This window comes from Mercenaria mercenaria, chromosome 7, assembly GCF_021730395.1.
Source record: "Mercenaria mercenaria strain notata chromosome 7, MADL_Memer_1, whole genome shotgun sequence".
In the NCBI taxonomy this organism is placed as follows: Eukaryota; Metazoa; Mollusca; class Bivalvia; order Venerida; family Veneridae; genus Mercenaria; species Mercenaria mercenaria.
In genome coordinates, this window is record NC_069367.1 from 11,214,492 (window position 1) to 11,226,557 (window position 12,066).

The 12,066-nt window shown below is 34.3% G+C and overlaps 1 protein-coding gene across 1 annotated transcript; it reads right to left on the reverse strand.

Moving 5' to 3' along the window:
* Positions 1-1,236: 1,236 nt before the first annotated feature.
* Positions 1,237-3,705, reverse strand: LOC123554938 (sex peptide receptor-like). The gene has a single exon (XM_045345388.2). The coding sequence runs from the start codon at positions 3,363-3,365 to the stop codon at positions 2,016-2,018; it is 1,350 nt and encodes a 449-aa protein (XP_045201323.2). The 5' UTR covers positions 3,366-3,705; the 3' UTR covers positions 1,237-2,015.
* Between the last annotated feature and the right edge of the window lie 8,361 nt (positions 3,706-12,066).

The window sequence follows — 12,066 nt, forward strand, 5'->3', positions numbered from 1 at the left end:
ACAAAAAGCATGTAGTGTTTTTTCTTGCTTTATTTTTATCAAATAGCAAAGTTTAGAGAAGAACACAAGCAACTAGATCTAGGCCAAGCGCCAACAAAACCATCATTCAAAAACCCACTGACAAAGCTTGGTGATTTAGTAAAATCTTGTACCGTTGTAGTTTTCTTAGTCCATACAATGCCAAACCAATGATAAGTTATAATGTCTACTGACTGAGCGTTGTCGTACTAGTATTGCACAATGTTCTTACCAACGTTGGCAGAGACGATGACAAAAATTGTCATGTTGAACATTAAATAATTATAATATCACTAATTTGAACTGTTTCAGGAGGGCTACCTTTATTATAACAGGCGTAAATATTTTCTCTTTTTTTCTGTTGTAATTTATATTTGCCCTTAAAATTTAAAGTACTTTTACAATGAATATCTAATCCAAACTTTAATGGATATATCACTTCGAAAGTTTGTAAGATTCTGGGTCAATCGAAGGGGTATTCATTGAAAATTTACTGACTTAATAGCGAACAGTGCAGACCAAGATGTGCAGGCTGATCTTGGTCTGCGCTGGTCGCAGAGGCAGCATCACTTGCCGCCAGCAGGCTAAAGGTTAATGGTTGTTTTTCATTCTTAACTTCGCTTTGCTAGGATGAACCTCCCATCAAATACTAATGGCGCAAATTTTAATTTGCCTCGCCAACATGTGGCAAAAACAGCAAGTACTTATGTATATGCTATCTTAAAAATCTTTCACGAAAGTAAAGTACTTTAAGTCCTCAGGCAAACCATATTTTTCAATTAAATTTAATGCATTTAAACAAGCAGAAATCAAGATTGAAAACTTAACTTTCCCATGGAAAATATCATTTTTTGATAGGAATGCGGTCTTTTCCCATGGGAAAGGAATGTGGATATATATATATATATTTCACAAAATGATAAATCATTACGTAGTTGTATTCTGAAATCATATAAACGCCCTTTCGTCTTTAATTTTAGCTCATTTATACGTAGAACTGTTAGTTTATCTTAACTGTTTACTTCATATGTTATTATTACAAAGTCCATGGAAAAAGGCATTGCAATAAAATTCATTACTACCCTGGGAACACCTTTACTGTTCAGTAAATTTGTAACACAATGAAAAGGAACGGTATAGACCCAACTATTTAGTAAATTCGTAACACATTGAAAAGAAACGGTATAGACCCAACTGTACGTAGTAGACACACTCTAAGAAACGAAGCCCTACATTAGTATATACTAGTATGTGAAACATATTTCATATTTACATACAAATACAAGATAACACAAGACAACAATTAGAAAGCCTACAAGGAGAAAACAAATTAATGAGTCTTAAGGGAAAGGGAGCACCAAAAGAATCAAAGATGATTAAAAATACACTCTTCCTGTGGAAACAATATTATGATATTTTCTATACATATAGTACTGATAATCTTAAATAACTACTGTTACCCAAAGAAATGCATTTCTGTCTTTTACATTTCTCATTACAAGTAAGATTAAAATAGCTCGCAAACAGTTTGTAGGCAGAATGTTCCTTGTCATAAATCTTGAAATACAAATAAATACTTTAAACAAAGATCAATGCCATATTCCAAGCTTCCTCTTTTCAGTCAGACTTGGCGGAAGGTTGCTGAGAATAGCTAGAATTATGTAGTTCGTATTCACGTCTGTTATTTCGACTTTTTCGGTCGTAAATGTAGCTCATGTATACATCCGGAAAATGCTGAAATCACATACGAAGAGAACGTAAAAGAAAGAAAATTATCGATTGTTATCACGGGTTCAACACCTTAATTTAAATAAATTTTAAGGTCCTTGGTATTTTAGTTTGACTGACATAGATCAGCACTAGCTGGTCTCAATGCATGACTTTTGCAAAACATAACTAAGAATCAACCAATCAAATTTGGAGATTTTACATTTTCCTCCAAATGCAGTATCCTAAACTAAGGTCTAGTTTACATAAACACATCATCATCGTTCGTGTCAATTTCTCCTGTCTCCTGTTTTCAAAATTGTTTTTTCTTGATAATTGATATCATCACAGCCTCTTGTTGGTGTCAATGGAATGACTGAATGGACATTCTCGGACGCCGTTGATCGCAAGGCGGTAGATCTGCTGAATACCCTGTTTCTACTGTTGTTTGAACTACTGCGCTCTCTCGATGACATTGAAAGCGATCGAAGCCTGGCTAAGCCGCGTTTGAAAGCTCCGCAGGTTAGAAGTTTTAACACCTTGTGCCGGAAGTCACGCATCATGAAGCAATAGATCCAGAAGTTGGCACTGAAGCTTACCGTAAGTGCGATTTCATATACGCATATAATGATGTGGTTACGTAAGGACGAGATCCCATTGTAATTACCTCCGTGTTTGAAGACTACAAACACCAGTCTGTAGATGCCATGCGGTAGCTCTGGAATGAGGAAGAACAGAACAATTAAAGCGGCGGTGTAAGTGATAATTTTATCACGCGTAGAACGACTGACACTTATCTCGAGTGACATCGTTGACACCCTTTGTTGTGCCTTTTTAAGTTCTTCTATCGTGATAATTGTCAAGGTAACCAACAATATACAAGGAAGTAAATGTTGTAATGTTACACAGAACCACAAATACATGCATGACTCCTTGCAAGGGATTTCCGTCTGCCATCGGCATCTGACATGTCCAAGTTTATTGTTCACCAAATGGTACACGTGCATTACGATTGCTATGCAATATATAACAATTATGCTTGCAAACGTTTTCCAAAATGTACATATACGTCCTGAAATGAATGGATGACAAACACACATGTATCTCTGGATACACAAAACTACAGTCTGCCAGACGGAAACTGTATGGAAAACTCGAGAAACATAAAATCTCAGGATCATGTAAGTGTTACACCATTCTCTGGAAAGGAAGACTCGATCAACTGCATAGACGCCGAAACCATTCGCTAGTAATGTGATGCCGGTCATTGTATCGGAGAACGCTATGCTTACAAACAAGAGGTTTGTCGCCTTTCCTCGGTTTTTCTTGGTTAAGAAAAATCCAACAACGAATAAATTTGTAAGCGTTGTCAGTAGAATAAGAACTGGTTGAAAGTATCCAAGCGCGTACTTTTCAAAATCGTAGATTTCGAAAAAGTAATCTTCGTCCTCGTAGTAATTTTCGTCCTCGTAGTAATAGGAATAGGTATCAAATGTTGCAGTGGTATCATAATCATAGTAGTCATCAACAGATTCATTCGATCTAAACGGTGCACTATCGATAGTTACATTAGCTATGGACGCGTCGTCACTGCTTCCTGTAAAATAAAAGATGTCTGTAGAAACTGTTGTATTCTCCATTTTAAGATATCTCAGTTAACAACACAAACGTATGTATTTGTCTACATTGCCCATTCTCAATCTTAACAATGCGTGTAAAGTGTGAATGAGGTCCTTCAATGATGACTAATTTTATGTAATTTCTTCCTATATCAGATGTGATTAAATTTTCCAGCTAATCTACTTGTTAAGTAATTAAGTAGATAGAAAGCAGACTTAACGATTTCCATCTAAGAAATTAAAACGAAACAATAAATATTGTGCCTATAGTTAAAATGAATGTTGTTTCATCGGCACATGAGAACACGAATTGTAAAATGATGTGAGCTTTCATTTTTTATTTGCTTTGGACCGCCACTCTAGACATCTCTTTAAGCACTTATTTTATTAAGTACTTGACTATAAATTCAATGAATAGAGAGCTAGGATGTTCACAAAAAAATCTTGTATCCAATATCACAAACTATTTAAAAGATTTTACTTGAACATCCGGTTGGAACGGAAATCCATTTGGTCTTTGTCAATACTTCAACATGTTTGTTCTGTTACGTCCTATGCAAAAATACAAAAAAAAAACTTAATTTCAGTCAAGCCTTTTACAAGTTCAAATCAAACAATAATTTTCACAAAGACCAGCAGCTTAAATATGATTTAAAAGATTTCGTCTATGTTCTTTAGATTTTTTTTTTTTTTGCATTGAAATTCCTGTCAAAACAATATGTTTCTGTTTTGTTTTGTTTTTACTCTTACATTACTTGCCTTCGATATCAACTACACATATTAGGTTATGGATACAATTTCATGTAGCATGTATTTCGTGTTAATGTCATCAACTATTAAATCATGTTTCAAATGTGCTTCAAAATTCATACTACATTGTTTTGTCTTACATTTGTATTACAATTTCCTTATTGTATTATATACAGTTATTCAGTAGGTTAAAAGAGCGTTTGATATTATAACTAACCACATAAAACATACATGTATGTATGAACTGTGTTTTTAAGTCATTGTTATAAGCTTCTTATAGTTAATGAAATAATATATAAGCAGTGCCACGGGAAAACCAACATAGTGGCTTTGCGACCAGCATGGATCCAGACCAGCCTGCGCATCTCAGAGTCTATTGCAATTAGAGAAACTGTTAGCGAGCAGCATGGATCATGACCAGACTGCGCGGATGCGCAGGCTGGTCTGGATCCATGCTGGTCGCAAAACCACTATGTTGGTTTTCTCATGGCACGGCTCATATTTTCATCTGTGCGAAAAGGTTCAAGGCTTCTAAATTCTCTTCTTCCATTTAAACAATTGTGTTGATTTCTAAGACATACTTACGTCCCAATAATATCAGACTATAACAATAGTTGGAAATTTAATAGTTTCAACCAGTTCAGCAAAATTGTGTTTCATTGTTCTGAGCAGGTCTTGTGATGCCATTTGAAAAATATATATATACATGTATATATATGGATGAATATCCGCTTTTACCTCGAAAGTAAAGGCATATTAGACTCAAATTACGTAGCTGAACAAAAACAGGAAAAACAAGCACATTCAATGAATTCGTATCCCCCGACGAAAGGGTTTGCGGTGAGGAATGGCAAAAAAATATACCTGGCAAAAAAATTAAGGATGTTACTAAGAAGCAAATAATTTCATTAGTCAAAATCATTTTAACAGAAAATGAATGCTTTTTGGGGGGAGGGGGGGGGGGTGCTGATGCATGATCGGGGTGGTGGGCATGACTGAGTGGAGAGTGAGGTGAGGGAACGGAACAACTTTGCATGTTGATAAAATATTCATGGAAAAGTTGAGAAAAAAAAATAGAGATGCTTTTGAGAAAAGCGCATGTCTCCCACGACTGCCCCATTGAAAAATGTGTAGTTTCTCTCCATGGCTTTGATGAGTGGACCCCATTGAAAAATGTCTAGTTTCTCTCGACGGCTTTGATGAGTGGACCCAATCAGTAATTCAAGGGCTATAATTCAAAAGTGCCTGGGCGGATTTGGCTAGTTATCGAACTTGGCCGAGGTCTTATGGTCAAACACATTTTATTCAAGTTTAGTGAAGATTGGATGAGAAATGTTCGACTTAGAGTGCGGACAAGCTTTGTGACAGACAGACACACACACACACACACACACAGACACACAGACTGGAGTAAATCAATATGTCTCCCACACCACTGTGGGAGGGTGTGTGACCAAGGCAACAACTTCACATGTTTATAATAAATGTTCATGGAAAAGAATGAAAGAAGTTTAATAAAATTCTACCAATTGGTTCGTTTGTTATGTATAAATCTGTGAATTTTTTAACAATTAAAGGGCAATAACTCTAAAAGAAACTGAATCCCTCCCCCCCCCCCCCCCCCCCCCCCCCAAAAAAAAAAAAAAAAATTGACGGGCATCATCGTGGTATGCTGGTTCATGTTTGTTTCAAGTTTTATGAAATTCTATCTGATAGTTACTGAGAAATTGCTGCAGACGGACATTTTTGGGCATTTTTCAGTAAATAAAGGGCAATAACTCTAAGGAAAATTTACCAATCCAAAAAAAAACTTGACGGGCATCATTCGCAGTATGTTGGTTCATGTTTTTTTCAAGTTTCATGAAATTTTACCTGCTAGTTACTGAGAAATGGCTGCGGACGGACGGACGGACGCACGCACGCACGCACGGACAACGCCATTTCAATACCCCTCTCCCGATTTCATCGGCGGGGGATAATAACTACGTTAGTTTATGTAAATATAAAATAAACAAGTTTAAAAAAAATAACAGTATTATGCATAAGGTTTTAAATAGTACACCCTGTATACATTTATAGCTAAACACAGTATTTATGTTACAGCCGCTAAAAATGGAAGTTTCTTTTTAAACAGTCGACTGCATGGCATTAAATTATAAATGTTGCTGTACACAGACAATTCGTTTATATACAAGTATCCAGTTTAGTTAAATACATCAAGTGAGGATTTTCTGCATTCGAAGAAAATACCTAAAGATAACATATTTCATCGGACGATGGCCATTGGATATGTTTAAGCGATAGCCCTTCAAACTGAATACTTAGTATTCACAAATAATTATAAAGAAATACTCAAAAAGTGTATGAAGATCAATAGCCACACCAGGCATGAACTTGTCATCTCTAATGCACGGCTGTGTTAACCTTTTTATACATTCCCGTAAATATTTCGAAATAAGTTGCACACCACTGCCCTTTTCTAAGAGCGATACCATCACAATAAGGCAAAGTAAATGCTTTAAATGAATTAACTCTACAAACATGATACAATACAAAGGTTTTTGAGCATTGAGGCCAATCAAAAATGTTTGTTTACGATGGCCTTAAATAAAATGAACCTTTGTGGACTCGGCCAGGTTGTAGATTTATTACAGGAATTCTCTATCCATATTCTTTAATGCCTACATTATTGAGATATTAAGGTGTTTGATTCTAGTTTCTATTAACATATAATAATGACTGATTTGGTGGCCCGTGCTGTTAACTAATTTTGCACCTGAAAATGGTATTTTGTACTGCGGTACAGCCTTCATTTGTATGAATTAATTATGTTGGCCTAATATAGGCTTCATATGTTTCATAGGTGCATTGTAACGCCACGAAGCGTTCAAACCAATCGAATAAGTGGCATGGGGAATCCATCTACAGACAACCTCTGACAAGCAGGTGCATTATTTCCTTATTTCGTATTAAAACTGCCTCAAATATCGCAAATATCGCATAATGTGGAGCGGTATTCAAGGAGATAATATTCAACAAGTAAAATCAATTATTATTCATTTGTACATCCAAATGTATGAAAACCTAAAATTACATATGAAGTCATGAACGCTAGAATGACGTCACGTTAACGTGCGGTGACGTCAATGTTTTTTGCGACCAAGAAAGAACGCTACTATATTTCATCTGCTGTTTTAGATTAAGGGCATATTAGAATCGAAATAATTTATACCAACACCGTGTTTTAACACTATTTATGCACTCGGACGGTAATACGTCGTACAAATAATTTCACTCGGGCTGCGCCCTCGTGAAATTATGACGCCCGACGTATAACCGCCCATCGTGCATAAATAGCGTTAAACACTCTTTTCCTATAAATTATTTCTTAATTAAAGTCTAATAAATCTGTGTATAAAGCACGTTTGCATTATAAAGTATGTTTACAAATCTGATTATAATTATAAGAACATATAATATTTTATCTTACAAGTGCGAAAATACTCGATGCCCCGGTGACCCTACTTCGGTTTTAACAAGTGCGTTTATTACTAGGAACAAAGAGCTATAAAAGTACTTTATACTTCTTTGCTAAGAAATACAAATTCTTCCCACTATTTTCATATTATAACAGTATTGTTCTAATTGTAGTCGTTATGTACTTTAAGCTGCTTTAAACATATAGGCAAAAGTGCATATGTGAATTATACCATGTATATAAAACTTTGTACATTGTAGTAAATATATGTTTACAAGCAATTTCACGCTTAGTTGCCGTGGATATAATCATTAATGTAATATTATTGGTCTAACGGGCAAAACAGTTAAAGGGCAGGAAATCGACACTATTTAAGACTGTTTACACCAAATAAGAAGTGACTACTCAGTGCTACATGTGAAGTAGCCCAAAATGCAATTCCAAGTTGTCGATGAAATATGGCATTATCAGGCAAATAAGGATGTGGCTGTTACATTTTTGGCTTAGTTTATTGCTTCTTGTATATAAAAAAGTGAAAGACCTAGACTACTTTCATTGTGAATTTCCAGGTTTCAGTTTTATACATTGAGAAAATGTATACATACACATAATGGCTAAACAGCAGATTTCATGGGAGCATTTTCAGAGTGCGTTGTTTTTCCAAAAAGATTCTTGTTCTTGCATGTAACATAACAACTCAATTTATATATATTTGGGGTTAAGAATGCATGTTGTACTAACTGGCAATTTGCGGTTTTCATATCATTGAAATGCTCTAAAATACTGAAAAATTTATGTCTGAAGATTAAATTGTTAACATTAACTAAAGAAGGAATTGCCTTGAAGTTGAGCAAGTGTAAAAATTGAAACTAGTTTATATGAGGACATAAATGGAACAGTTTGGTCAGATTATGATAGGAAATAACAATTCATGTGCAAGTCGGGAGCAAAAATGTAGAATTACTAAAAATATCACATTCTACTGTTTTGGGTGTACTTTTTTAAAATGCATATTTATGTACAGGCTAAATATTGCTAAATTCTATCTGTTAGAGGTAAGACTGTGCATGTTTTACAGTAAAAATGTGTTATTTTAGTTTAGAGAATATGGCAAAAAAAAAGCTCCAGCGGTCACAAATTATGTTGCAACAGCTATTTTGGAGGAAATTAACGATGCGCTAACCAAAGAAGTATATTTTTATAGCTCTTTGCGCTAACGTATGTTACGCAAAAAGCCCTAATACCTTGAAAATTTATTTTGTCAAGCTGCAACTGCTACTTTTTTTCTTGGATTAAGGTTACCGGTATAATTTAAGTGAAATTAACACTTTTAGGGTACAGTATACACCAAATAGGAAGTGAGTTAACATGAAGTAGTCCAGAATGTAGTTTCAAGTTGTTGATGAAATATGATCGTATGAGGCAATTATCAATGTGCCAGTTTTATTTGTTGCTCAATTATATTGCTTTTCATTTTTAGAAGAAAAAAAAATCTAGACCACTTTCATTGTGAATTTTCAGGCCGATTGAAAATTGACTTATCTATGGTGGCATATTTCTGCCACGACCGAGATAGCTAGGTGGCTATCACGATAATTTGTAAACTTTCCATGAAATTTGTGCATTTCTTCTGAAAACATTTCAGCAATAAATAATATTTTCTAGATAATTTTATTTATTTTCTGAAAATGTTTTAGCGCTAAATTTCGCGTTAATGGTTGGAAATGCCACGAGATGCACGGTAACTATCATAATAATATTTTAATCTTTCCAGCAAAGTTTTGCATTTTTCTGAAAACATTATCGCTATAAATGAGCCGTGCCATGAGAAAACCAACATAGTGGGTTTGCGACCAGCATGGATCCAGACCAGCCTGCGCATCCGCGCAGTCTGGTCAGGATCCATGCTGTTCGCTTTCAAAGCCTATAGTAATTAGAGAAACTGTTAGCGAACAGCATGGATCCTGACCAGACTGCGCGGATGCGCAGGCTGGTCTGGATCCATGCTGTTCGCAAAGCCACTATGTTGGTTTTCCCATGGCACGGCTCAAATCATTTTTTCTCGATACGCTTTTATTTCAAGGAAACTTTCGGCTATTGCGATAAACTTTTCAGAAAAGTTCGAAATATCAAGATAATTTCTTAAAGTATCGAGAAAGCTTATCTAGATTCTGGCTAATAAATGGCAGTTGTGGGCACTTACACAAAAGGAAGTGTCTAGGGGTACGGATCCGTACCTCTAGAATCTGATTCTAGAGGTACGGATCCGTACCTCTAGACAAGCCTGTTAGGGGTTTTCTAGGGGTACGGACGTCCGTTTTTCTAGAGATTAAGGGTCATTTACATTTCAAATTTTGTAGAAAATGAGATAAAAATAACACTTCATTAGAATTCACCTTAAACTTGGATCTAAATGGTTAACAGATAACAACGTTCATCCGATTTGTTACATTACGTAAATAACCGAGGAACACCAAATAAATCGCGAGGATTCAAACTGGCAGAAAAAAAGAGATAAAGATTAAACAAAATAATGTTAAATATGTTGGGAAAAAACTATATTTAATTGATAATTAACCCTTAGTGTACTTATGTTTTCACACATTTGGTAGCCATTACCTGATACAAGTCAAGTCAAGTCAAGTCAAAGTTTATTCGGCAAAAACATATACATGTTCATCGCCAGTTACAATGTGGCGGTACATACACATATTACAGAAAAGTATGAATCATATATGGTATGAGTGGAATGTACAATCAATTATAAACATATTAAGCATTATGAATAAATATACAAACAAGCAAGAACATTTCATTCATTACAATACTATTAGCAAAAAAGTAGCTACCCAACTGCTTCATTTCTTTTAAGCGTTGCGAAGTAAATGTATTTTCCTAAATTTAGAAGCTTACTTCTTTGAGTTAAGCTCATAATAGATTTGAATTTATGAACACTAGGCCATACACAGTAATATTTTGGCAAATACTGTTTCCTTAAATCATAATAAAAAGGACAAACCAATAAGAAATGATATTCATTTTCAATTTGTTGCATATTACATTTTGTACATAATCGCTGACTCCTCTCAATATTTCTGAATCTTCCTTCTTCAATTGCCAACTTATGCGCAGAGCATCTGAATCTAGATAAAGCTGTTCTATATTTTATGTTATCAATATATGATAAGTATTTTTCTTGACAAAAATCATTTTTAAAGACATTATAACTTTCTAATTTTGAAAATGTACTAAGTTCTGAATGCCACTGCTGTAAATAATGATCAAATATTCTTTGTATTACTGCATTTATTTGAACAATACTAATATTATTATGATTCCATAAGTAGGAAAATCCTAGATCAGACACTAAACTTTTCACATTTTTGACCAACTATTCACTAATATTCCATTAGCATTGGTTAAAAACATCAATTTATGTAATAAAGAGTTTGGAGATTTCGTAATCCTGTACCAATACTTAATAATTCTAACTTTACGCAGGACTGACAAAGGAAATCTGCCAAATTCACCAAAAACTGCTGAAGTCGTTGTCTGGTGTCGTACACCGAGAATCTGTTTCAAAAATTTGAGGTGAATTTTTTCTATATCAGGTGCTTTATGAAATCCCCAAATCTCTGATCCGTAAGACAGAATTGGTAAAATCATGCAATCAAAAAGTTTTACCTTTTCTTCAACATTCAAAGAAACTTTATCAAACAATGTATTCAAAGAATATAACGCCTTCAATGCTTGGTTAGACAATGATTTTACAAGGGACGTTTTCACAAACAGTTTCTTTTATTTAATGTTATCTAATTGATTATTAAACAATCAGTTCCGTGCCGATTATCATTATACCTTTTTAAATAACAAAATAAATAATTGCATATTATTATGCCTTATTTATTTATTTTTTATTTTATTTATTTTATTTTATTTTATTTATTTATTTATTCTATTTTTTTTTTGTGAATTTCAAATAGAATTTATTTAAGGGATAGATTCATTCATTAATCTAGCTGTTATCAACAGTTTATTTGACAACAAACTAATCGGCACGGAACAGTGTATTTTTTGGAGTTCCTCGGTTATTTAGGTTCTGAAAGAGAAGTTAAAACAATCTAGTGAACACTGGTATATGAAAACTTTTAAGTGAAGACTGGTTAAGTTTTATTTGTTATTTCATTTTCAACAAAATTTAAGATATACATAAGATATACATAACCCTAAATCTCTAGAAAAAGGAGGTCCGTACCCCTAGAAAACCCCAACAGGCTTGTCTAGAGGTACGGATCCGTACCCCTAGAATCAGATTCCTACACAAAAGGTATCGAGAAAATAATGTAAATTATCGCAATAATCTTTCCAGGAAACCTTCCACTATTGAGGTAATCTTTTCAGAAAACTTCGCTTTATCAAAATAGTTTTTTGAATGGTATCACGATAGCTGTCTAGATATCTCGTGGCAGAAATATGCCACCATACGTATCGATA

Coding starts and splice junctions, on each gene's coding strand:
- LOC123554938 (XM_045345388.2), bottom strand. CDS start 3,365: ATGGAGAATACAACAGTTTCTACAGACATCTTTTATTTTACAGGAAGC.